Below are 27,333 nucleotides of genomic sequence, written 5' to 3'. Positions count from 1 at the left end.
GCTTCCCAGATCTTTAGCTTCTACTCCTACTGCTCCTACCAATCGAGAGTCACAGGAAGAACTCATGGTTACCTTAATAACGGCATTAGCTTCTCTTACGTCTAGAACTTCTATGGGCATCGTTGTTGGAGGAGTGATTTGGAAAACTGTAGTCTGGAAGCCCATATCTGTTTCATTAAGTATGTGTGGAGCTTTGCATCTTTATGAAAGGCTGACTTGGACCACCCGTGCCAAGGAGAGAGCCTTTAAACAGCAATTTGTGAATTATGAAACTGAAAAACTGCAAATGATTGTTAACTTCACAAGCGCCAGCTGCAGCCATCAAGTACAACAGGAAATGGCAACCACTTTTGCTCGCCTGTGCCAACAAGTTGATACTACACAAAGACATCTAGAAGAGGAAATTGTTAGATTATCCAAAGAAATAGATCAATTGGAGAAAATATAAAACAATTCAAAGTGCTTAAGAAATAAAGCTGTTCAACTTGAAAACAAGCAGGAGAATTTTACTAAGCAGTTTCTACATTGAAGCAATGAAGAAGAATCTTAACGATAGAGATTGCTTTGGTGATCATGATAGGAGAAAATGGAACTTGTGAGATTGGGACCGTTATTTTTATGAAGTGACTTTAAATATGAATTCTACTAACTGTACCTAAATAACAAATCCTTGAGTAGATCCTGGTATTGATCTATCTCAGGGTGTTTGCATTTCTGAAAAGTGTTGTGATGTCTCTTTTAGTTTTAATTTTGGGTAAAGAAAAATCCTTTGATACGTGAAAATGATGAATTAGTTTAAAGCAAAAGAACCAACTCTGTGACCCCTGAGGGGTGGGGCCTTTCTCTTAATTAGGGCTCTCTTTGTTTTTGATTCTGAAAAACTCTGCTTCCTGGCATCCAGGAGTTAGAGAATGCTTCTTTCATCTTCTTTCTCAAAACTTTGAATTTTTGATGCCTACTTCAACGGGAATAGTCACATTTTTGTTTTATAAACTGCATTGTTCTAACCACAAAGGAGTGTGGAAATGTTCTTGAGTGTATTATTTATGCAGGTTACAATCACTTTTGCCATCCTGGCAGGTGTGTAAACCACTAATAAATAATACTGTTTTTACTCCCTCTTTTATTCCCATTAAAACTGATGTAAAACCGTAAAAAAAAAATAAAATAAAATAGGGAATAAGACAAAGTATCTGCACACTTCATTTTAATTTCCTCTAGGTTTAGAAATTTGTTGCCCTAGAATTGTAAGTAGTATACTTATATTTTATATGTGGTCATATCTCATTTTTTTATCCCTAATCCTACATATTTTCTTTAATATCCATATTAAGGAGCTGATCATTTTGTAGGTCTTTTGACATAATCAAGCTATAAAAATTACTTTGATATGATACATCAAAACGTATTGGATCCAACTGTGCAGTGCTTAAATGCTAAGGAGTTCATAGCCTTCGATGCATATATTAGACAAAAAAAGCTAAAAGTGCATGGTCTAAGTAAACCTGAAGAAAGTAGAAGGAAGGAAAGACAAAAGACAAAATTAATGAAATACAAAATAATTGTGAATAGAGAAAAGAAAAAAGGTAAAAATTAGTTATTTGGAAAGAAGAATATTTATTCCATTTTTGTTTATTATTATGTTTATAATTTGCTTCCTTATCAGTGTTTTCTTCCTGATCTCTTTGATTTATTTTATCCTTTGTCTGGTTTCTTAGTTCTTTTATTGAATTCTTAATTTTAAAATTCTTTTTAATATTTTTCTTTACAATGAAAGCTTTCAAGCTACACATTTTTTTCTTAATATTGCTTAAATTGTCACCATAGTTTCTGTGGTATTCAGGGTTTTCCTTTTTATTTCTTTCTTACAGATTCTATTTTTAAAAAATTTTTAATTTAGTTTTTGGCTGTGTTGGGTCTTTGTTGCTGTGCATGGGTTATCTCTAGTTGTGGCGAGCAGGGGCTACTCTTCGTTGTGGTGCGTGGGCTTCTCATTGGCGTGGCTTCTCTTGTTGCAGTGGCTTCTCTTGTTGTGGAGCATAGCTCTAGGCATGCGGGCTCAGTAGTTGCAGCATGCAGGCCCCAGAGCATGCGGGCTCAGTAGTTGCGGCACATGGGCTCTAGGGCGCGTGGGCTTCAGTAGTTGTATTGCGTGGGCTCAGTAGTTATGGCTCTTGGGCTTTAGAGCACAGGCTCAGTAGTTGTGGCGCACGGGCTTAGTTACTCTGTGGAATGTGGGATCTTCCTGGACCAGGGCTCGAACCCGCGTCCCCTGCATTGGCAGGTGGATTCTTAACTACTGCGCCACTAGGGAAGTCCCTTTATTTCTTTCTTGATTGTTAGTAATTTTTCTTTTTGTTTTTTGTTTTCCTTTGATCCATGCATTATCTAGGAGCTTAAATTTCTAGATCGTGAAAATTTTAATTATTTATTTATGGATTATAATCAGAGAAATAGCCTATAAAATTATCTTTTTAAAATTTTGTATGTATGCATGTGCTCTTAGGAAAAAATTATCTTTTTGTGAGTTGCAAGAATCTCTACCTAATAAATCATAGCCATTAATTGTATTTTTTTTTTTTTTTTTTGGCTGTGCCATACGGCTTGTGGGATCTAAGTTCCCCGACCAGGGATTGAACCTGCGTCTCCTGTGCTGGAAGGCAGATTCTTTACCACTGGACCACCAGGGAAGTCCCCAGAATACCTATTTTTTGTACCAGGGTCACACTATTTCTCTTTTACTTCCTGTTTAACTTGAGGAAGTTGAAACCTTTGGAATACTTCTTACCTCTTCTTCTCTCATCCCTTCTGTCTGTCCTCTTGAAACCTTTAAAAAGTTTTTACTTCATCATTCTTCCACTCCCCAACCCCTTGATTTTTCTAATATAGTTAAGTATTTAAAAAGAATTCCCTGGGGGACTTCCCTGGTGGCACAGTTGTTAAGAATCTGCCTGCCAACGCAGGGGTACATGGATTTGAGCCCTGGTCCGGGAAGATCCCACATGCCGTGGAGCAACTAAGCCCATGTGCCACAACTACTGAGCATGCACTCTAGAGCCCGTGAGCCACAACTACTGAAGCTGTGCGCCTAGAGCCTGTGCTCCACAACAAGAGAAGCCACCGCAATGAGAAGCCTGTGCGCAGCAATGAAGACCCAACACAGCCTAAATAAATAAATAAATAAATAAACAGAATATTAAAAACATAAATAAATAAAATAAAAAGTAAAAAGAATTCCCTGGGACTTCCCTGGTGGTCCAGTGGTTAAGATTCCACGCTCCCAATTCAGGGGGCCCGGGTTTGAACCCTGGTCAGGGAACTAGATCCCGTGTGCCACATCGAAGATCCTGCACATGGCAACGAAGATCCAGTGTGCTGCAACTAAGACCTGGCGCAGCCAAATAAATAAATACATAAATAAATATTTAAAAATTAATAAATAAAAAGAATTTCCCTTAACAGCATGTCTCTTTTTCAAAACACTTAGTTATGTATTCCAAGAGACTGTGTTCTTATCCAGATTTAATTTCAGATATTCGTTGCTCATCCATTACTCCTTCCCTTTTATGTTGAAGTGCCATTTTATATAAAAGGTAAAGTGCATGAACGAGAACTACATCCACCTATATGAGTAAATAGTAGAAACGTGTTGAGTAAAAAAATTATTTGAAAAAATTATTATTTGATATAATTTCTGTAACGTTCAGAAACCCTCATAGTATGTTGTAAAACTTGAAAATAAAATGACAGATTCAGGCTTCGTTACTTCTGGGGATGGATGAGAGAGTAGGATTAGGGAGAGGAACATAGAGGTCTTTAAGGGTATTATCATCATACAGTCCTCAAGTGTATTATAATATATTCCTCAAAATGTATATGAAAGTTGACCAGGAGACTTGACATGTTCTATTGTGTGGTGGTGAGAAGTGTTGTGTTTCAAATAAGAGTGTATTGAGGATATTCTTCCATGATGTAACAGCATATAGGAGCACCTGGAGGTTGAGGAAAGGGAGCTGGAGAAGATGTATTGATCACAAGTTTGACTCTTTGCTGGGTACCCAACTCAACACCATTCCCTCTTGCCTTATGAGACTCAAGTCACGTTTGAGCCCTTCTGACATGTACCTGCAGTGGGTTTGAGTAGGCAGGGATACTAAGGTAGTCCTATTTTGGGGAGGTATGGAACTCCTCTGCTGGGTGACTTTTGCTCTAAAACTCTTAAATAGCTTTACCAAACTTTCTTAGAACTGCTGTGTAGTCTAAGACTCTTGCTACCCAACCTTCATCCTTCCTACTCTTCCCTACAGGGATCAGACCAGCATTATGGGCTTATCTTTTGCCCAGCTTCCTGTAGCTCACTTCCCATTGTCCCTCACAGGCATTACCCTCAATAAATCTCTTGCATGTCTGATCCCATCTCTTTTTTGGAAAACCTAAACCACTGCATGGGTCAATATGTATGAAGTGCTTGGTACATCGTAAGCATTCAATACATGCTAGTTTGTGTTATAGTAAATTAAGTAAGAGATGTTGGTAATTTTGACTGTGGTAGTGGTGATGGATGGAAATGTCCAAATTGGAGAGACATTTAGCTGATGGATACAATAGGACTGTGATTGAATTATAAAAGGGTTAGTTTGCCCAGTTTCTTGCTTATCACTCCCCACTTCACACTTGTCAGCCAAGCCACATTGATTTGTTAATAGTTCACTGCATACACCCTAGTGATCTACAGTTCTTTACTCACATTGTGACTTCATAAAATATCCTTCCCCTACCCTCTTTAGCCTGGCAAAATCCTACTTGATCTTTGAGATAAGCTTAAGAATCAACTCTTCCAGGGAGTCTTCCCTTTTTCTCTTTACCTGTCACTTCCATCCTTTCCTCCTCCTTGGGTTCCTAAACCATCTTATGTTTATAGGCTTAGTAGTCGTAAACATATTGAAATATAATCAATCTATTTTTGTGTCAGTTTCTTCTTTTAGACTCTAGATTTCTGTAGCCATGAGGTGAGATTGCAGAGGTATTACAGGGGTCAATTAACCATTTTGTACTTTATTCAAAGAGCAATGGGAAACCGTTGGAGGATTTTAAATATAGAGGCAGTAAGATGTAAATTTGAGTTTTATGATGATCACGTTAGCTATTGTTGGATGGATTAGAGGGGTGCAAGAGTAAATTAAGGGAAATGGTTTGATGTGGGCTCTAGAGCCCAATTGCCTGTGTAATTGCCATATACTAGCTGGGTAATCTTGGGAATGTTACTTAACGTTTCTTTGCCTCAGTTTCCCCATCTGTAAAATGGCAATAAAATAGTACTACTTCAGGGTTGCTGTGAAGGTTAAGTGAGTTAAAACAGCTTAGAATAGTATTTGGCATATAGTAAGCAGTTAGCTGTTACCTATTATCTTGTTATTTAACAAATATTTGTGTGCTTACTACATCTGCTTTGGGCCAGATACCACTATTAAGCTGAATTTAACAAATGATGAAAGTAAGTTCAAATTAATATGCAGACAGAACTTTGGATTATAATTATGTCCCTAAGAATCTGAATGTAAAACAGACTATTTGGCCATTGTTATAATGTTACAATTCTAGAGATATTTTTTGGTTTTTTTGACATTTTTTATGGTAGGGGCTCTATAAAGTACTGGGGAACATTTTTTGAATAAAAGAATCCCCAGTATAAGACTCTATCCTTTTGTTATGTTTCCTTGCTCTACAATATATTAATCAAAAAATTCACTCTGTGAACATGTATTAATATTAAATATATTTCTATAATGAATGACCTTTGGGTAAAATATGTCAGCTTTATAGTTTAAAGAGCTTTTGTTTCTGTTTATTTTAAATAAAGGAGGCACAGTGGTAATTGATGTGTAAATGTGATGAATGTATGGGGAAAACTAGGAATTTTGCTGTAATGGTATTTAAATTACAAATTTTCTAAAAAAGGATAGTTTATATATATTGTGTTATATATTAAAGGATTTATACTTGTCTTTGCACAAGAAAATATTGATAGTATTTAACTTTGGGAGTCTGATTGGGAGATCCTTTTATAATTTAAAAATTTAATCAGTAAGTGGCAAAGATTTAAGGAAAGCAGTGACAAAGAAAATGAAACAAATGTTTGTATATGAGACAGCTTACAAAGAATGCTTGGTTCATGTGAATGGATTCAAGCACCCTTAGCATGGTCCATGGAAACTGTATTGAAACAGAACAGAGTTCTGTCTTTGTTCTTTTTCCAGTGTTAATGTTTGTTTACCTGCTTTATTTTTACAGGGATGTACATGCAGTCTGTCTCTGGGATGATAAAGGCCCAGCAAAAATTCATCAGGCTTTAAAAGAAGATATTCTTGAGTTTATTAAGCAAGCACAGGCAGTAAGTTTTGCATCTATATATTGTTTAAGACTTTACTCAGAGAATATCATATTTTCTGATTTTGAATGTAGGACTTCCTGAAGTAATTTTAAAATATCACATTAACTTTTGACACACTTGCTAAATAAATTTTTTAATGAAATGATTGTCATTTGTTGTTTTCCCCCCCTACCTCACTGACATTTCTTTCAAAAGAATATATTATTATCCTCAATTAAAAGGTGCTATAAAAAGAATTTCATTTTTAATACATTCTTTAGAAATCCCCACCACCATTATTTTTTGGCCACACATCAGTTCACGTAAATCTTTTTTTTCCTCACAATTAATACCTCTTTTCAAGCTGACAGCAATTTTCTTCAGTTCTAAATACTTCTCCGACTGTATAATTCTTGGACTGTCCTTTGCATTGCTGCTGCTGAGCTGAAATTCAGCACTCTTGAGTTGATGATATGTATAACTGTTTAATACTGAAATGAAGATAGAGCTCATTTAGGGATTAGGTCAGTTATGCAAGAGCTAGTTTTGTTTTTGTCTTTATTAACACCTTTGTCTTTTGGGAAAAATTAATGCAGAGGTAAAGTATTATTTCAGATCAACTCTGGCATTACTAATGCATCCTTTACCACTTTGAAGAAGGGCCTAAAGACATGAGATTATTTTCCTTTCTATAAAATGAAGTTTGAAAACTAGAGAGCTAGAATTTATTCTTTATTTGAATTTTTACATCATTGTCTTGTACAACATTAGTAAAAGTCTGTTAGAAATCTTGTTGAATATTAATGTGTTAGCAGTTGGAAATTAAAAATGAATATATAACTTAAAGGAAGATACTGAAATTGAATATGTGATTGGTATATATTTAATTCTGTTAGTAGCCACTACCATGATAAAATAAGAATGATGTCGCATTGGATATTACTTACAAAATGAAATGTTTTATTGATGACACCATTAATTCTGCTGTCTTGATCAATGATTTTTTAAAAATTAGAGTTTTATAAGGAAATTATCTTTTTTTTTTTTAGGAAATTATCTTTTAATGAAAATAAATCATCAGGTTTGCTTAGAAAAATTAAATGTTTCAATATCACAGTTTAATCAAAACATACATTTTTCTAGAACTGATTTAGGAAAACAGTTTCTGCTTGTATTGGAAAGCATATCAGCTTATCTGTTTATGACTTTTGGTGAAGATAAATTATGTTTATTTCAAATTGATAGAGCATTATTCTTTAGTTTCTGGAAATGGGCTCATAAAGAATCATCTTTGAAATATTTAGAAATATACTTCACACTAGAAAACAAAGTATGTTCAGGGTTTGGAATGATGTTTGGAACGATCCAGGAAAGTTTGGAATGTAGACCTTAGCAAGAACTCGAGGATGGGATTTAGTGCCACTAATTCAGAGCAGTTAAATTGCAGGACTGGCAGTGCCAGACATGGGTGTATAATTTTAAAATATTTTAAAACTTTTAAGAAGATCCAGCTTCCGTGAGTTTACTAGTCAATTACTAGACTAATTGAGTTTATCCTGTTAGGAAGGACCAAATCTCCCAAATAGGACAGTGAGCATTAAAATGTTTATTGTAGCATTATTTAAAATGACAAAAAGGAGAAATAAAAATAAATATGCAATGCTTGGAAAGTTATTAGGATATTGAATTTTTTTCTTGTTTTTTTTTTTGTTTTGTTTTGATTTTAAGATTAACGTAACCCTTCTATTTGTATTGGGTTGGCCAAAAAGTTCATTCAGGTTTCCCGTAACAGCATATGGAAAAACCTGAACAAACTTTTTGGCCAACCCAATACATAATTCTGTGGCTTAGCAATTTGGGCTAGGCTCACCTGATTTTGCCTGGCTTATTAATATGGCAGCAGGAAGGCTCTGCAGGGACTGGATGGTCTAAGAGAGCTTTTCTCGTATTCCTGGTGTTGGGTACTGTCCTGGCTTCCCTCTGGGGCTTTTTCCCCCTCACATGGTTTCTTGTTCTCAAGGAAACCAGTCTTTGAGGTGATAGTGTAATCTTGCAAATCTCTTCAGGTCTTGGCTCAGTAGTCTCATAATGTCACATCTACAGCATTTTGTTGGTCAGAATTAGTCACAGGATCAGCTAAAGTCCAGTGGTGGAGAAATAGACCAGGATCTTTAAAAAAAAAAAAAATTGAGATATAATTTACATACCAAAGCATTCACGCTTTTAAAAAGTGTATAATTCTGTGTGTTTTAGTATATTCATAAAGTTGTACAACCATCGCCCACTAATTTTAGAACATTTTCATCAGCCCAGATAGAAACTCTGTACCCATTCGCAGTTACTTCCACATGACCCCCCCTCCCCCCACTTTGGCAAACACTAATCTACTTTCCCTATGGATTTGTTTATTCTGGACATTTCCTATAAATGGAATCCTACTATATGTGGCCTTTTATGACTGACTTCTTTCACTTGGGATAATGTTTTCAAGGTTCATCTATATTGTAGCATTTAGCACTATTTCAATCCTTCTTATGGCAGAATAATATTCCATTGTATGACTATGCTGTATTTTGTTTACCTATTTGTCATTGGTAGACATTGGGTTCTCACTACTTTTTGTCTGTTTTGAATAATGCTACTATGAACATTTGTGCACAAGTTTTGTTTTAGGTATAATTGACACATAACATTATACTAGTTTCAGGTGTACGACATAATGATTCAATATTTGTATATACTGCAAAATGATCACCACAGTAAGTCTACTTTCACATCCGTCACCATACGTAGTTACAAATTTTTTTTCTTGTGATGAGAACTTTTAAGATTTACTCTTCTAAGCAGCTTTCAAATGTGTACTACAATAATATTAACTGTAGTCACCATGCTGTACATTACACCTCTGTGACTTTTTAATTTTTTAAATTTATTTATTTATTTATTTTTGGCTGCATCAGGTCTTCATTGCTGCGTGTGGACTTTTCTCTAGTTGTGGAGAGCAGGGGCTACTCTTTGTTGTGGTGCATGGGCTTCTCATTCTCATTGTGCATGGTAGCTTCTCTTGTTGTAGAGCATGGACTCTAGGCACACGGGCTTCAGTAGTTGTGGCATGCAGGCTCAGTAGTTGTGGCTTGTGGGCTCTAGAGCGCAGGCTCAGTAGTTGTGTCGCATGGGCTTAGTTGCTCCGCGGCATGTGGGATCTTCCCAGACCAGGGCTCGAACCCATGTCCCCTGCATTGGCAGGTGGATTCTTAACCACTGTGCCACCAGGGAAGTCCCCCTAATTTATTTTTATAACTGGAAGTTTGTACCTTTTGACCCCCTTCACCCATTTTGATCCCTCTCCTCCCCATCCCCCTGCCTGGCAATCACCAATCTGTTCTCTGTATCTGTGAGCTTGGGGTTTTTTTTGGTTGGGTTTTTTGGGGTTTGGTTTTTGATTCCACATGTAAGTGAGATCATAAGGTATTTATTTGTCTTTCTCTGTCTGACTTATTTCACTAAGCGTAATGCTCTCAAGGTATCCAACCATGTTGTCACAGATGGCAAGATTTCATTCTTTTGGATGGCTAAATGATATTCTATTGTGTCTATATACCACATTTTCTTTATCAATTCATCCATTGTTGGACATTTAGGTTGTTTCCATGTCTTGGCTGTTGTAGGTAATGCTGAAGTGAACATGGGGGTACATATATCATTTTGAATTAGTGTTTTTGTTTTCTTTGGATAGATACCAAAAAGTGGAATTGGTGGAAAATATGGTAATTCTATTTTTAATTTTTTGAGGAACCCCATGCGGTTTTCCGTAGTGGCTGCACCAATTTACATTCCCACCAACAGTGTACAAGGGTTTCCTTTCTCCACATCCTCAACAACACTTATTTGTTGTCTTTTTGATAATAGCCATTCTAACAGGGATGGGGTGATATCTCCTTGTGGTTTTGACTTGTATTTTTCTGGTGATTAGTGATGTTGAGCATCTTTTCATGTACCTGTTGGCCATCTCTGTGTCTTTGGGAAAATGTCTATTCAGATCCTCTGCTCTTTTTTTTAAAAATTATTTTATTTATTTATTTACTTTTGGCTGCATTGTGTCTTCGTTGCTGAGCGTGGGCTTTCTCTAGATGTGACGAGCAGGGGCTACTTTTTGTTGTGGTGCTCAGGCTTCTCATTGCAGTGGCTTCTCTTGTTGTGGAGCATCACCTCTAGGCGTGCGGACTTCAGTAGTTGTGGCATGCGGGCTCCGTAGTCGTGGCTCACGGGCTCTAGAGCACAGGCTCAGTAGTTGTGGCACAGGGTCTTAGTTGCTCCATGGCATGTGGGTTCTTCCCAGACCAGGGATCAAACCCATGTCCCCTGCATCAGCAGGTGGGTTCTTAACCACTGTGCCACCAGGGAAGTCCCTCTGTTCATTTTTTTAAAAATTTAATTAATTTATTTATTTTTATATTTTATTTTTGGCTGTGTTGGGTCTTCGTTTCTGTGCGAGGGCTTTCTCTAGTTGCGGCAAGCGGGGGCCACTTTTCATCACGGTGCGCAGGCCTCTCACTATCGTGGCCTCTCTTGTTGCAGAGCTCAGGCGCCAGACGCGCAGGCTCAGTAGTTGTGGCTCACAGGCCTAGTGGCTCCGCGGCATGTGGGATCTTCCCAGACCAGTGCTCGAACCCATGTCCCCTGCATTGGCAGGCAGATTCTCAACCACTGCGCCACCAGGGAAGCCCCCCTCTGTTCATTTTTAATCAGATTTTTTTTTTTTGCTATTGAGTTGTGTGAGTTCTTTATATATACTTTGCATATTAACTCCACATCAGATATATGATTTGCAAATATTTTCTCCCATAGGTTGCCTTTTGTTTTGTTAATGGTTCCTTTGATGTGCAGAAGCTTTTGAGTTTGATGTAGTCCCATTTGTTTATTTTTGCTTTTGTACCTTTGCATTTGGTGTCAAATCCAAAAGATCATCACCAAGACTGGTGTCAAGGAATTTACTACCTATGTTTTCTTTTAGAAGTTTTATGGTTTCAGGTCTTATGTTCAAGTCTTTAATTCATTTTGAGTTAGTTTTTGTAAGATAGGGGTCTAGTTTCATTCTTTTGCATGTGGCTGTCCAGTTTTCCTAACACCATTTATTGAAGAGACTATTCTTTCCCCACATATATTTTGACTCCTGTGTCATAAACTAATTGACCAAATATGCGTGGGTTTATTTCTGAGCTTTCTGTTTTGTTCCGTTGATTTGTGTGGTCTGTTTTTTTTTTTTTTTTTAAACAGCTAAGGGTCTGGCTTTTTTTTTTTTTTTTTAATTATTAGCACCTTTAATTATTATTTATTTATTTATTTATTTGTCTGTGTTGGGTCTTCGTTTCTGTGCGAGGGCTTCCTCTAGTTGCGGCAAGCGGGGGCCAGTCTTCATCGCGGTGCACGGGCCTCTCACTATCGCGGCCTCTCTTGTTGTGGAGCACAGGCTCCAGACGCGCAGGCTCAGTAGTTGTGGCTCACGGGCTTAGTTGCTCCACGGCATGTGGGATCTTCCCAGACCAGGGCTCGAACCCGTGTCCCCTGCGTTGGCAGGCAGACTGCCAACCACTGCGCCACCAGGGAAGCCCGTGTGGTCTGTTTTTATGCCAATACCATACTGTTTTGATTACTAGCTTTGTAATATAATTTGAAATCAGGAAGCATGATGCCTCCAGCTTTGTTCTTATTTCTCAAGACTGCTTTGGCTATGCGGGGTCTTTTATGGTTCCATACAAATTTTAGGATTCTTGGTTCTATTTCTGTGAAAAATGTCATTGGAATTTTGATAGGGATTGCACTGAATCTGTACTACTTTGAGTAGTGGGGACATTTTATTTATTTATTTATTTATTTATTTATATTTATTTTGGCTGCCCTGGATCTTAGTTTCGGCATGCGGGATCTTCGTTGTGACGTGTGGACTTCTTAGTTGTGGCATGCAAACTCTTAGTTGTGGCATACATGCGGGATCTAGTTCCCCGACCAGGGATCGAACCTGGGCCCCCTGCATTGGGAGCGTGGAGTCTTACCCACTGGACCACCAGGGAAGTCCCAGTGTGGACATTTTAACAATAGCATTGTAACAGTCTGTGAGCACAGAGTATCTTTTCATTTGTTTGTGTCTTATTCAGTTTCTTTCATCAGTGTTTCAGTGTAGGTCTTTCACCTCCATAGTTAAATTTATTCTTAGGTATTTTATTCTTTTTGATGTGATTTTAAACAAGATTTTTTCCCCCTAATTTCTCTTTTTGGTAGTTTGTTATTAGTGTATAGAATCTCAACAGATTTTTGTATATTGATTTTTCTATCCTGCAACTTTACTTAATTCATTTGTTATTTTTTGGTGGAGTCTTTAGTGTTTTTCTGTATATAATATCATGTCATCTGCAAATAGTGACAGTTTTATTCCTTTCTTTCCAATTTGGGTGCCTTTTATTTCTTTTTCTTGCCTAATTGCTCTGGACAAGATTTCAAGTACTGTTTTGAATAGGAGTGGTGAGAGTAGGCATCCTTGTCTTAATCCAGATCTTAGAAGAAAAGCTTTCAGCTTTTCACCATTGAATATGATGTTAGCTGTGAGCTTGTCATATATGGCCTTTATTACATTGGGATACATTCCCTCTATACCTACATTTTTGAGAGTTCTTAATCATAAATAGATATTGCATTTTGTCAAATCCTTTTTCTGCATCTATGGAGATGATCATATGATTTTTAGTCATTCTGTTAATGTGGTGTATCACACTGATTAATTAGTGAATGTTGACCCATCCTTGCATCCCTGGAGTAAATCCCTCTTGATCATGGTGTATGATCCTTTTAATGTGCTGTAGAATTTGGCTTGCTAGTATTTTTTTTTTTCAGAATTTTTGCAGCTGCATTCATTAGGGATTCTGGCTTGTAATTTTCTTTTTTTGTGGCATCCTTGTCTGATTTTGGTATCAGGGTAATGCTAACCTTATAAAATGAGTTTGGAAGTGTTCCCTGTTTTTTGGAAGAGTTTAAGAAGGATTGGTATTAGTTCTGCTTTAAATGTTTGGTAAGATTCACCAGTGAAGCCATCTGATCCTGGACTTTCATTTGTTGGGAATTTTTTGATTATGAATTCAGTCTTGATAACTTACCAGTAATCTGTCTATCAGATTTTTTTTTCCTTCACCATTGAGTTTTGGTTGATTATATGTTTCCAGGAGTTTATCCATTTCTTATAGATTGTCAGATTTGTTGGTGTTTAATTGTTTGTAGTAGTCTCTCATGATCCTTTGTATATCTGTGGTATCAGTTGTAATGTCTCCTCTTTTATCTTTGATTTTAGTTATTTGTGTCCCCTTCTTGGTGAGTGTGCACATGTTTACACAGATGTTTATAGCAGCATTATTCATGATAGCCAAAGGTGGAAATGACCCAAATGTTCATCAGTGGACAAACAGATTAAAAAAGTGTGGTATGTCCATAAAATGGAATAGTATTTAGCAATAAAACAGAATAAAGTACTGACATATACTACAACTTGGACGAGCCCTGAAAAACTGTGCCATATAAAAGGAGTCAGTCATAAAAGTCTACATATTATGTAATCTCATTCATATGAAAGTCCAGAATAGGCAGATACATAGACACAGAAAATAGATTAGTGGTTGCTTAGGTCTGAGCAGGGAGGGGAGAACTAGGAAGGGAGGAGGGTAGGAGAGTAACAGCTAAAGGATATAGGGTTTTTTAAAATTGAAGTATAGTTGACATATAACATTTTATTGGTTTCAGGTGTACAACATGGTGATTCGATATATGTATATATTGTGAAATGTTCATTACAGTAAGGCTGTGTGAACAAGTTTTAATTTCTCTTTGATTATATATGTTTTAATTTCTTTTGGGTATAATATAGGTTATACAGTAAATAAAATATTTTAAATTTATGGCATGAATATGTTCCATTATTCTTTAAAGCACCTGTATTTATTTAAAATTGGTATGATTCTTTTTTTTTTTTCAGCGAGTACTGAGCCATCAAGATGATACAGCTTTGCTAAAAGCTTATATTGTTGAATGGCGAAAATTCTTTACGCAGTGTGATATTTTACCGAAGCCTTTCTGTCAGCTAGAGATTACTTTAATGGGTAAACAGGGCAGCAATAAAAAATCAAATGTAGAAGACAGTATTGTTCGAAAGGTAAGTCAGTTTTCCCATTTTTCCTTAATGTTCTTCAGAAATAGGGTGAGTTGAAGACTTTCGAAAGAAATTTACACTGAAATGGGTTTTTCTACTTCACATATAAATTCCTTTTCAGCTTTTGCCGGGTTTTATTGAATAATATTAGTTTTCTTTCGTCTTTTTGTAGCTTCAGTTCTCTTTCATCTTTTATGTGGTCTTAAGCTGTAAATCTGTGTCTTCAAACACTGCCTCGTTTGCTTTTCCTTTTCACTTTCTCCTTTTCCTAGTTTTATCTTCATAATTTTATTTCATTATTCTTTCTCTGTACTTTTACCTTTCTGTAAATTCAATTACTTTTTTTCTGTTCAAAAAGTCTTTCCTTATTAGGTTACCTTCTGGTATCTTTGTGTTTAATTGTGGCTAAACTGCTGTCATCTTTATCATTTTTTTTACTTAATTCTAGTTATTATAAACTCAGTATGTACCATGTTTATTTTCATATTTTGCATAGTTTCTAGTTAAAAGCTCTGTGCCCAGTAACAACTCATGAATTAATGGAAAGAACTCAGCTCTGAAATTGAAGAGTCCCAGGTTTCCCTTTCAGTTCTTCAGTCAATAATGCCCTAACCTTGCTGTCCTCATTTTTCATATTCATAAATATGTGTATATATATATATGTATATATATATATATATATACACACACACACACACACACATACATACACACAAATGTATTTCTACTTGTGAGAATCAAATGGAACCACAGATTTGAAAAGTAAAAAATGCTGTTTGAACTTTGAACAGCTCGCTGCTTGCTGTGATGGTTCTAGCAGTCAGCTCAGGCATTTAAATAGTGGCCTGGGACTTCCCTGGTGGCGCAGTGGTTGAGAATCTGCCTGCCAATGCAGGGGACATGGGTTCGAGCCCTGGTCTGGGAAGATCCCACATGCCACGGAGCAACTAGGCCCGTGAGCCACAACTACTGAGCCTGCGCGTCTGGAGCCTGTGCTCCGCAATGGGAGAGGCCACGACAGTGAGAGGCCCGCGCACCGCAATGAAGAGTGGCCCCCGCTCGCCGCAACTGGAGAAAGCCCTCGCACAGAAACGAAGACCCAACACAGCCAAAAATAAATAAATAAATAAATTAATTAAAATTAAAAAAATAAATAAATAGTGGCCTGGACCTTGTTGCCCCTTCCCAGCCTTAAAATTTGTACTAATGCTGACAGCATATTCATGAATATGTATATGCCATTTTCATCATTTAAACAGAACATCCATAGGGTGGATTTGTATATTCTTTTCTTCTTGAGATTCATTATCAAACATATTTTTATTTGGTCCTTTTCACATTTATCATATTTGTACAAACATGCATATGACCATCCGAAACACACATCAGTATCTCTGAAATACAACCTTGGAACTATAGGGAAAGCAACATTTTCCATGTATTACCATATTTAATTTTTACAACAACCACTTGAAATTTGTACTGTTACTTTCACTATTTTACAGATGAGAAAGCAGGCAAATAAGTAACAGCTGGAATTCAAATCCATTTGTGTTTGATTCTGAAACACTTGTTCTTTTGTCAGTATTTATACCACATGATAGTTACCAAATTTAAATATACTGCTTTCCTGGGACTTCCTTGGTGGCACGGTGCTTAAGAATCCACCTGCCAGTGCAGGGGACACGGGTTGATCCCTGGTCCGGGAAAATCCCACCTGCCACAGAGCAACTAAGCCCTTGCACCACAACTACTGAGACTGCACTCTAGAGCCCACAAGCCATAACTACTGAGTCTGCGTCCCACAACTACTGAAGCCTGCGCACCCTAGAGCTCACGTGCCGCAACTGCTGAGCCCATGCACCGCAACTGCTGAAGCCCTTGTGCTCTAGGGCCTGAGTGCTGCAACTACTGAGCCCGCATGCTGCAACTACTGAGGCCCAGTGCGCCCGGCCCGTGCTCTGCAACAAGAGAAGCCACCGCAATGAGAAGCCCACACACCGCAATGAAGAGTAACCCCCGCTCACCACAACTAGAGAAAGCCTGCGTGCAACAATGAAGACCCAAAGCAGCCAAAAATAAAAATACATAAATAAATAAATAAATATGTTGCTTTCCTGTAGTATTCAAGTGAATGTAGGTCTAAGAATTTCCTTTTTTAGCATTTGTACTTAAAAGTTTTTATGTATATTTATGGTACTTGGTATATTAATAATTGAAATGATGGTATATTTTCTTCTTTTTTTCCTAGCTCATGCTTGATACATGGAATGAGTCAATCTTTTCAAATATAAAGAACAGACTTCAAGATAGTGCAATGAAGCTGGTACATGCTGAAAGATTAGGAGAAGCTTTTGATTCTCAGCTTGTCATTGGAGTAAGAGAATCCTATGGTATGTTCTGAACCTTTATGATCAAATTTCCTTTTCATGGAAATTAAGACAGTTATAGAATAGTAGTATCAAAGTTATGTTTATTAGAATATAGTCACATCTACTTTTAGTGCCACATGAAATTAAGAGTACACAAAAGATACTCTGTTTTAATGAAAACTACAAAAGTTCATATTCGTGTGGTTAATATTTATTTTCTCCATTTCACTCATTGCTTGGCTAGTGAATCTTTTTAGCAACCTATATTAGAGAAATGTAGATTTGAGTCTCTAGCTTATGAAAGGTAACTGGTTTTGTACTTATATTTTTAGGACATCAGTTAATTCCATGTGTACATTCTGGAATTTCTAAACTTTTCAGTGTCTGATAGTGATACTCTCATTTTTCATTCAATCAAATGTGCTGTTTCCTCTGACCAGAATACTTTTCCTCCTCTTTTATTTGCTAACTCATCCTCATCCTCTGTGTCCTCGTGGAGGCCTTTCCTAATTCCCAGAGTAGGTTAGGTGCTTCATAGTACCTGTGCTTCCCTGTCATAATACTTCAGTGTATTTAACTGTGTACTTGACACTGTATCTTTACTGGACATAGAATGCCTGACACAAAATAGTTGCCGATAAGAAAGTTTTATATAAATGAACCTTTATTTATCTTTGACTTGCTTTCTCCATTGCCGTTATGTTTCTTTAGGTATCAAGTCTAGATTCTCATTAGCCATGTCCCTGAAATTTATTCCTTTTTATTTCAGCTGCCACCAGTTAAGACTTCTTTGAATTCCACTTCTAGACTTTTGAAACAGTCTTCTTATAGTGATGTTATTGCTATCATTTAGCCCTTATACTTTCACAAGATTAATTTTTAAGTATAATTTTATTGGTGTTTTTCTTACCCATTTAGTGGTAGGCCATGCTAAATTCAGGTTACTTAGCCAGAGATTTGAGGTACTCCATAACCATTCCTAACTTACTATTCTACCTTATCTTCTATTAACCTTACAATCCACGCAGACAACCGCATTGTTATACCTCAATTTGATCTTGTGTTGTTCTACTTCTGAATATTTACTTCCTTTACTAATCAGTGTAAATCCTACTTTGTTCCTAAAGACTCAGTTCAAATCCCATCTTTTCTGTGAATGGTTTCTTGGTCATCCAGTTTGAAGTCAGTCCCTTTCCTATTCAAAAATAAAATAGTTCATGTTATCTATACTATTTGTCACTTTACTACTCTGTATTGTTATCTTTTTAAGTTTCTTACAGAGAAGGATTTTGTCGTTTATGGCTTTATGTTCTCTTGAGCATTGTCACAGTTCCTTGAACATAACTCCTCAATATTTGTTATTTTATTTATTGTACTCAAAATACTGATTTGAATCATAATTAGAGTAAAATTTTATTTTCTGTTTTTCAGTTAACCTTTGTTCTAATCCAGAGGATAAGCTTCAAATTTATAGGGACAATTTTGAGAAGGCATACTTGGATTCAACAGAGAGATTTTATAGAACACAGGCACCCTCGTATTTACAACAAAATGGTGTACAGAATTATATGAAATATGTAAGTGAGAACTTAGTATATGTGGTAATTTGAGCTATTTTCTTGATTTTCTTAAAATGATTGCTATTTTGCTTCTGGACAGGCAGATGCTAAATTAAAAGAAGAAGAAAAACGAGCCCTACGTTATTTAGAAACAAGGCGAGAATGTAACTCTGTTGAAGCAGTAAGTAATTTTGTAATTGTTTATTCTTTGAGATTATTTGAAGTACAGTGGCCCAGGGGTGGTATATTCATGAAGCAAGTAACATTATTTATCCTTTCTCACTTCTGTGACCAATATTACTAACTGATTTTAGTACTCGTTCCCAGTGAACCAAAGCACAACTTCAGAAGGCATCTTACTCGGAACTCCTTGTTCTTCAGAGCTAATGTGCAAGATAAAATCTGTTTGCCATCCCTGCTCTAGACTTTTCTATATTTAATGTACTTAATTTTTAATCAATCTCCTATTATGTTTTGTGCCTACCTAAAGTTAACCATATTAGGGATTTTCAGGTATCAAGTAAAGTATGCTCCTGAGAGATACAGTTGATTCTCAATATTGATGGGAATTACATTCTGTAAAATAGTGGCTGCAAACACTGAATGAATGAGCACCAAACCATTACTACTAGGGGATATTTCTTCTTGTTATGGGAGGGTGTTTTCAAACTTTTCTTGTCGTGAGATAAAATATTAATTACTTGATAAGAGAGCATCAGTCTTTTAAATAGTTTTTATTTATTTTATGTTGTAAGTTCCTCATTAAAAGAAAGAAATGATCAGAGGTAGTAGCCATGCTACAGTGTCTATTCTGGTGTTTTCTTTTACATGGATGACGACCTTAGTGTGCTTTGTTAAGGAATTTAAGAATCAAGTTTAGATAGAGTGTTAGAAATTGCTCAAATATAGCAATAATATTTCTTCCAGTTCCTTTCAATCTTTGGAACATACAAACTAGATTTAGATTCACATTCAAAGAAGTAACATTCCAGTTTGCTTACAACCAGACATTTTTCAACTATGGATGGGATTTCTTTTTTTCTTACTTCTGATTTTTCTTTGGCTTCTTCCATCGTGAGTGATAGTCATGTTTATCTGTTCAGAAATTGGACTGAGTTGGGTCTTTTTTCCCTTTTTTGTTTGTTTTGCTTTTTATTATGTGCAGTATATATCCTCTTTCAAATAACTCTGATATTGGCCAGAGAAGGGGGCAAATTTAGTGGTTGCTTATAGAAGTTCTCTATAGAGATTTAAAGCCAGACTTGAACTTCATTCAGAAGGTAGGGAGGCCATTGAATATTTTTTAAACAAATAATGCTACGCTCAAACTTATCCATCAGAAAAATTAATCTAGTGTCAGTATGAAAGATTAATTGGAATTGGGGGGACTTCCCTGGTGGTCCAGTGGCTAAGACTCTGTGCTCCCAATGCATGGGGCCTGGGTTCGATCCCTGGTCAGGGAACTAGATCACTCATGCCACAACTGAAGATCCTGCGTGCCGCAACTAAGACCAGCACAGCCAAATAAATAAATTTTTAAAAATTGGAGTGGGGAATAGCTTGGAATAGGAAGTGGGAGGCTTTTGCAATAATTCAAGCAAGGTATTAGGAGTGCCAGATAGGGTTATAGCAGTGGGAATGGAAAGAGAGGGTAGAGACAGACTTCCCAGAGGTGGAACATTGTAATATGCATGGGGCTGATATTGGAGAGAATTGAGTCAACAGAGTTTCTAAGGTTTTGGCTTGGGAGAATTGTGCTGCTGCGGGAAGATCAGGTATAAGAATAAATCTTTGTAGTGAGGGAGAAAGATGAGTTTAGTTAGAGGGATTTGAATATTTTGAGTTGATTGGTGTGCCTGTACCACCTGGATGGGGATGTTGTAAGTTTGTAAGATAGAGTTGTTCTTCTATTCTTTTTTTTTTTTTTTAAGAAATTCACGTTCTTTTATTTATTTATTTATTTATTTATTTATGACTGTGTTGAGTCTTCGTTTCGGTGCGAGGGCTTTCTCTAGTTGCGGCAAGTGGGGACCACTCTTCATCGCGGTGCGCGGGCCTCTCACCATCGCGGCTTCTCTTGTTGTGGAGCACAGGCTCCAGATGCGCAGGCTCAGTAATTGTGGCTCACGGGCCCAGTTGCTCCGTGGCATGTGGGATCTTCCCAGACCAGGGCTCGAACCCGTGTCCCCTGCATTGGCAGGCAGATTCTCAACCACTGCGCCACCAGGGAAGCCCCTGTTCTTCTATTCTTATACTCTATTTTATACATCTTAGTTGTGTCATATTTTTAGTAAACTTAAAGAAATTCAACTATAGAGGTCCAACTAATACAGTGAATAGGAGAGAGCAAGAAAAAGAATGAGAAAGGTAGAGATAAACAAATACACATGAAAACTTGTATAGAACAGTTAAGTCTCCCTTTCTCCTTTAAAATACACACACACATTTTGGGAAAAACTTGAAATAGAAGATGTGAATTTGCTCTTCCATGGATACCAAGTGTGAACATCTTACCAAGCTGAATGATTCTAGAGTTTAAAGATAAGTTTTTGTTTTGTTTCAACAAAGACCCTAAGTGCAATATAATGTGCTTGCAAAGAAATTGTGCTTTATTGGGGAAGTAAGAGGTCTGTTTGTATGGTTGGTTTTGATTGTCTGCTTATTTTTCTTAAATCAACTATTTTGATTGAAGTATAACATATATACAGAAAAGTGTACAAAAATCTCAAGTATAAGTGAGTTATCACAAAGTGAACATACCTGTGAAATTACCAGAAAAAGAATTATCAGCAAGTAAGAAACCTTCCATCATGCTCCCTCCAAAGTATTATTACCATATTTTTTTGCAAAGGTTATCACTTTACTATCTCTTAAGAATATAGATTAATATTAATCAGTGACCACTATATAGTTTGTACAGCAAAATTTGGTGCAGAGAAGACATTAAGTATGAAAACTATAGAATTAACTGTAACATTGGTAATTTAAGGCTTAATGCAGATACATTACTGTATTATATACCTTACTGAGCTAAGGCCATTATACTATGTACATAATATTTGTTATATATTTGTTAATTTACAGTTTCTGTTTCCAAAGAGAAATGGTGTGTTAAAGTGAAGTATGTTGTAATGGAAGGAACAGTAAACCAAAAAATCACCAAGTCTGGGGTTCTAATTTAATATGCATAAAGTATGAACAGTATTATTTGAATAGTTACTAAGAAAAGTCACTTCCATAATTGAAAATTATTCAGAGCAGACTTACTGCCCTAAATTCTGTCTTACAGGAATTATCAGCCATCAGAACATGCTATGCTATATCTTAATGCTTTATTGATACTAGTTTTCATCTGTACTTACCTATTAGGCTATTACTAGTGGAAGACAGTTACCTATCAGCTCATATGGGGCTACACAATGATGCACACCAGAATTTAATCTTAAATTATGTACATTTTCGACATTTGTGTTTTCTCTGAAAATTAGGAAATTATTACGATTTATCACTTACCTTTTTTGAATGTTGTAAGTCTTGATCTTAATCTTCTAAACCTGATTACTTTTCAGTATCGTAGGAAAACAAATTTCTGGGCCAGTGTTCTGTATAATAGAGCAAGTCTCACCTAAGTAGTACCCAGTTGTGAGGCCAGGCCTAATAAAGGCGAAATATACATTTCAAGTAATGTTCATATAGTGCTTAGCAGCTTACTGAATTCCTTCCTTGTTTATGAGTTTTATTTTGTTCTTTTGGGTATTCTAAACATCTGATTATATCTTTCTTTCTAATATTAATATCTCTTATTTCCTTCAGTTGATTAAATCTGTTAATGGTTTATTTTAGAAAAATGTTAATAATATTGGGGATCCTTGTCTTCTTTCAATGTTTGATAGGAGTGCTTCTAAATGGTGCTTCTAAAGCACCATTAAGCATGATGCTTCTTTCTGGCATGATGTATGCATTTTATGATGCTAAGAAAGTACTCACTTATTTTTCTTTTATTAAGAATATTATCAGGAATTATCTACCTTAGCCCTAAAGCCATCTTATTTTATGGAGAATCATTAGAGGCATTTCCATGAAGATCATAAACAAGGCAAGGACACCCACTATTTCTACTTCTGTTGAACAGCACATTAGAAGTATTAGCCCATGCAGTTAAACTACAGAAATCAAGTAGAGGCATAGAATGGGTAAGCTGAAAGGAAAACTGTCTCATTTTAGAGGTGATATGATAGTACTTTGTCTGGAAAACTCCACAGTCGATGATAAAACTCAAACAGTAAAGTAATTCAGGAAAGTGGCAGGATATAAAATTAACATACAAATATCAGTCTTCATATACACAAATAATAAACAGAGGATATAAAGTTAGGGTAAACCTTACTTATAGTAGCAACAAAGAAAATTAAATACTTGGGAAAAATCTAGTAAGAAATGTGTGAAACCTGTAAGAGGAAAAGTTTTAGGCACTCCAAAGACACAGATGTAGACTTGAAAAAATGGAAAGATATCTCTTATTCTTAAATTCTATGACTTGAAAGATACAGATACCAGTTCTTCTCTAAATTAATTTATATATTCCCTGTAATTCCAATAAAAATACCAACAACTGTTTATTGAAATTAGACAAGTTGAAAATAAGTTCATGTGGAAAAATAAACATGTAAGAATGGCCAGGAAAGCACTGGAAAATAAAAACTTTGAAGAGAACTAGCCCTACCAGACATTAAAACATACTATATAAATTCTCTGTAATTAAGTGGTGTGGTATTACAATAGAAGAAACAAAAAGAAGATGAAATGAACAGAGAAGAACTACAAGAACAACTGTAAAACAGGTAATAAAAGGGCCATAAGTAAACACATACCAATAATTACTTTATATGTCAGTGGACTAAATGCACTGATCAAAAGACATAAAAGACATAGGGAGGGATGGGATTTCCCTGGTGGCGCAGTGGTTAATAATCTGCCTGCTGGTGCAGGGGACATGGGTTTGAGCTCTGGTCCAGTAGGATCCCACATGCTGTGGAGCAGCTAAGCCCATGTGCCACAACTACTGAAGCCTGTGTGCCTAGAGCCCATGCTCTGCAACAAGAGAAGCCACTGCAATGAGAAGCCCTCACACCGCAACGAAGAGTAGCCCCTGCTCACTGCAACTAGAGAAACCCCGTGCGCAGCAACGAAGACCCAACACAGCCATAAATAAATTAAAAAAAAAAAAAAGACATAGGGAGGCTAATTGGATAAAAAAACAAGACCCTTAAGTATGCTGGCTACAAGAGACTCCCTTTAGGATGAAGGACACACAGACTGAAAGTAGGTATGGGATAAGTTATTTCATGCAAACAGAAACGACAAGAAAGCAGGGGTAGCAATACTCATTTCAGAAAAAATTAAAGGCCGTGATGAATGACAAAGAAGGGCAGTATATTATGATAAAGGAATTGATACAAGAAGAGGATATTATACTTGTTAACATATGTACACCCAATCCAGGAACACCTAAGTATAAAGTAAATACAGATATAAAGGGAGAAATTGACAGTTAATACAGTAATAGTAGGACCCCACTGACATCAGTGGACATGTCATCCAGACAGACAGTAAGGCAGCAGAGATCCTGAATGGCAGAATAGATGAGTTGGATTTAATTGTTATCAACGGGACATTCCATCCAAAAAAAAGGGCAGAATAAACATTCTTTTCAAGTGCACATGGAACACTTTCCAGGATAGGTCACATACTAGGTCACAAAACAAGACTTACCAAATTTAAGAGGATAGAAATTACATCAAGAGTTTTTTCTAATCACAACAATGTGAAACTAGAAATCAATCATAGAAAGAAAAGTGGATAAATAACAAACATGTGGAGACTAAACAACATGCTGCTAAAAATCCAGTGAGTCAATGATGAAACTCAAAGAGGAAATCAGAAAATACCTCTGGACAAATGAAAATGGAAACATCGCTTTCCAAAATCTATGGGATGCAGCAAAAGCAGTTCTAAGAGGGACATTCATAGCAACTTCAGGCCTTCCTCAAGAAAACAAGAAAAATCTCAACCTAACCTACCACCTAAGAGAAATAGAAAAAGAAGAGCAAACAAAGCCTAAAGTCAGGAGAAGGAAAGAAATATAAAGATCATAGAGCAAAAAAATAAAGATTAAAAAAAACCAAAAGAAAAGATTATTAAAACCAAGAGCTGGTTTTTTTGAAAAGATAAGCAAAATTGATAAATCTTTAGCCAGGCTCACAAAGAAGAAACCGATAGGATCCGAATAAACAAAATAAGAAATGAAAGAGGAGAAAGAACAACTGATACCACAGAGATAAAAAAATAAATCAATTGAAGTGGAGGGAACACTCTCAGATTCATTCTATGAGGCCTAATACCAATAGCAAACAAAGACACTACAAGAAAAGAAAATTTGAGGCTAATATCTTTCATGAATACAAATGCAAAAATCCTCAACAAAATATTAGCAAATCGCATACAACAATATGTAAAAAGGATCATACACCGTGATCAAATTGGATTTATTTCAGGGTCACAAGGATGATTCAGCATATGCAAATCAGTGTAATACACCACATTAAAGAAAGGAAAGATAAAAATCACGGTATCATCTCAATAGATGCAGAAAAAGCATTTGAAAAAATTCAACATCTGTTCATAGTAAAAACTCTTATCAAAGTGGGTATAGAGGGAACATAACAAAGGCCACTTACAGCAGACCCACAGTCAGCATAGTACTCCATGGTGAAAAGCTGAAAGGTTACCCACTAAATTCAGGAACAAGATAAGGATGCCCATTCTAGCTGCTTCTATTTAACCTAGTATTGGAAGTCCTAGCCAGAGCAGTAAGACAAGAAAAAGAAAAGGTATCCAAATTTAAAGGGAAGAGGTAAAATTGTCACTATTTGCAGATGGCATGATACTCTGTAACAGAGAACCATAATGTCTTCGCCCCAAAACTATTAGAACTAAGAAATGAATTCAGCAGAGTTGCAGAATACAAGATTAATGTACTTCTATTTCTGTTCAGTTTCTATACACTAATAATGAAATACCAGAGAATGTAAAAACCAATCTCATTTAAAATTACATCAAAAAATGTAAATACCTAGGAATAAACTTAACCAAGGAGATTAAAGACATATACTCTGAAAACTATAAACCATTGATGAAGGAAATTGAACATGATTCAAAGAAGCGGAATGATATCCCATGCTTGCTTGGATTGGAAGAATTAATATTTTGAAAATGGCCATACTACCCAAAGCAATCTACAGATTTACTGCAATCCCTATTCAAAATACCCGTGACATTTTTCACAGAACTAGAACAAATAATCCTAAAATTTATATGGAACCACAAAAGACCCTGAATTGCCAAAGCAATCCGACACTCTCTTCAACAAGTGGTGTCTGGGGAAACTATATAGCCATGTGTAAAACAATGAGATTAGAACATTCCCTCACACATACACAAAAATAAGTTCAAAGTAATTCAAAATCATAAATGTAAGACCTGAAACCATAAAACTCCTAGAAGAGAATATATTCAGGACACTTTGTCATAAATTGTAGCAATATTTTCTTGGATGAGTCTCCCAAGGCAAAAGAAATGAAAGCAAAAATAAACAAATGGGGCCTAATTAAACTTAAAAGCTTTTGCACAGCAAAGGAAACCATCAAGAAAATGAAAACAATCTGGGAGAAAATATTTGCAAATGATGCAGCCGACAGGGATTAACAAGGATTTGTTAATATACAAAATGTAACAGCTCATAAAACTCAATATCAGAAAAAAAAAACCCAATCAAAAAATGGGCAGAAGACCTGAATAGACATTTCTCCAAAGAAGACATAGAGATGGCTAAAAGGCATATGAAAAGATGTTCAACATTGCTAATTATTAGAGAAATGCAAATCAAAATTACACTGATGAACCACCTCACACCTGTCAGAATGGCTATAATCAAAAAGTTCACAAATAACAACTGTTGGAGAGGATGTGGAGAAAAGGGTACTCTCGTACACTGTTGTTGGGAATGCAAGTTAGTGCAGCCACAATGGAGAACAGTATGGAGGTTCCTTAAAAAACTGAAAATAGAGTTACTATACTATCCAGCAATCCCACTCCTGGTTATAGATCTGGAAAAGACGAAAACTCTTCATTCAAAAGGGTACATGCACCCCAATGTTCATAGCAGTGCTATTTGCAATAGCCAAGACATGGAAGCCACCCATGTACCCATCAACAGATGATTGGATTAAGATGTGGGGTGTATGTGTTCACACACACACAAACACACACACAATGGAATATTACTCAGCCATAAAAAAAGAATGAAATATTGCCATTTGCAGCAACATGGATGGACCTAGAGATTATTATGCTTAATGAAATGAATCAGAGAAAGACATGCACAGTATGGTATCACTTACATGTGGAATCTAAATGATACAAATATATAAAACAGAAACAGTCACAGATATAGGAAGCAAACTTGTGGTTACCAAAGGGGTAAGGGAAGAGGGGAGAGATAAATTAGGGGTATGGGATTAACAGATACAAACTACTGTATATAAAATAGATAAGCAACAAGGATATACTGTATAGTGCAGGGAATTATACCTATTACCTTATAATAACTATAATGGAGTATAATCTGCAAAAATACTGAATCACTATGCTGTATACCTAACTAACTGTACACCTATCTGAAAGTAATACAATGTTTTAAATCAACTATGAATTGATTTTAATAAAAAATACATAAATTTAAAAAAAAATAGTGTGATATTGACACATGAATAGATAGTGGAC

The 27,333-nt window shown here is 36.1% G+C and overlaps 1 protein-coding gene across 1 annotated transcript in view; it reads left to right on the top strand.

The window, feature by feature from the left end:
- Positions 1-27,333, top strand: part of CUL5 (cullin 5) — a 99,851-nt gene that overhangs the window by 29,976 nt on the left and 42,542 nt on the right. The window contains exons 3-7 of the mRNA XM_057552908.1: positions 6,292-6,391; positions 14,388-14,564; positions 16,813-16,954; positions 18,365-18,510; positions 18,593-18,673. Coding sequence (XP_057408891.1) covers positions 6,292-6,391; positions 14,388-14,564; positions 16,813-16,954; positions 18,365-18,510; positions 18,593-18,673 — 646 coding nt within the window. The remainder of the gene's footprint in view (positions 1-6,291; positions 6,392-14,387; positions 14,565-16,812; positions 16,955-18,364; positions 18,511-18,592; positions 18,674-27,333) is intronic.

This window comes from Balaenoptera acutorostrata, chromosome 9 (genome assembly GCF_949987535.1).
Source record: "Balaenoptera acutorostrata chromosome 9, mBalAcu1.1, whole genome shotgun sequence".
In the NCBI taxonomy this organism is placed as follows: Eukaryota; Metazoa; Chordata; class Mammalia; order Artiodactyla; family Balaenopteridae; genus Balaenoptera; species Balaenoptera acutorostrata.
This window is presented reverse-complemented; position numbering and strand designations above follow the sequence as displayed.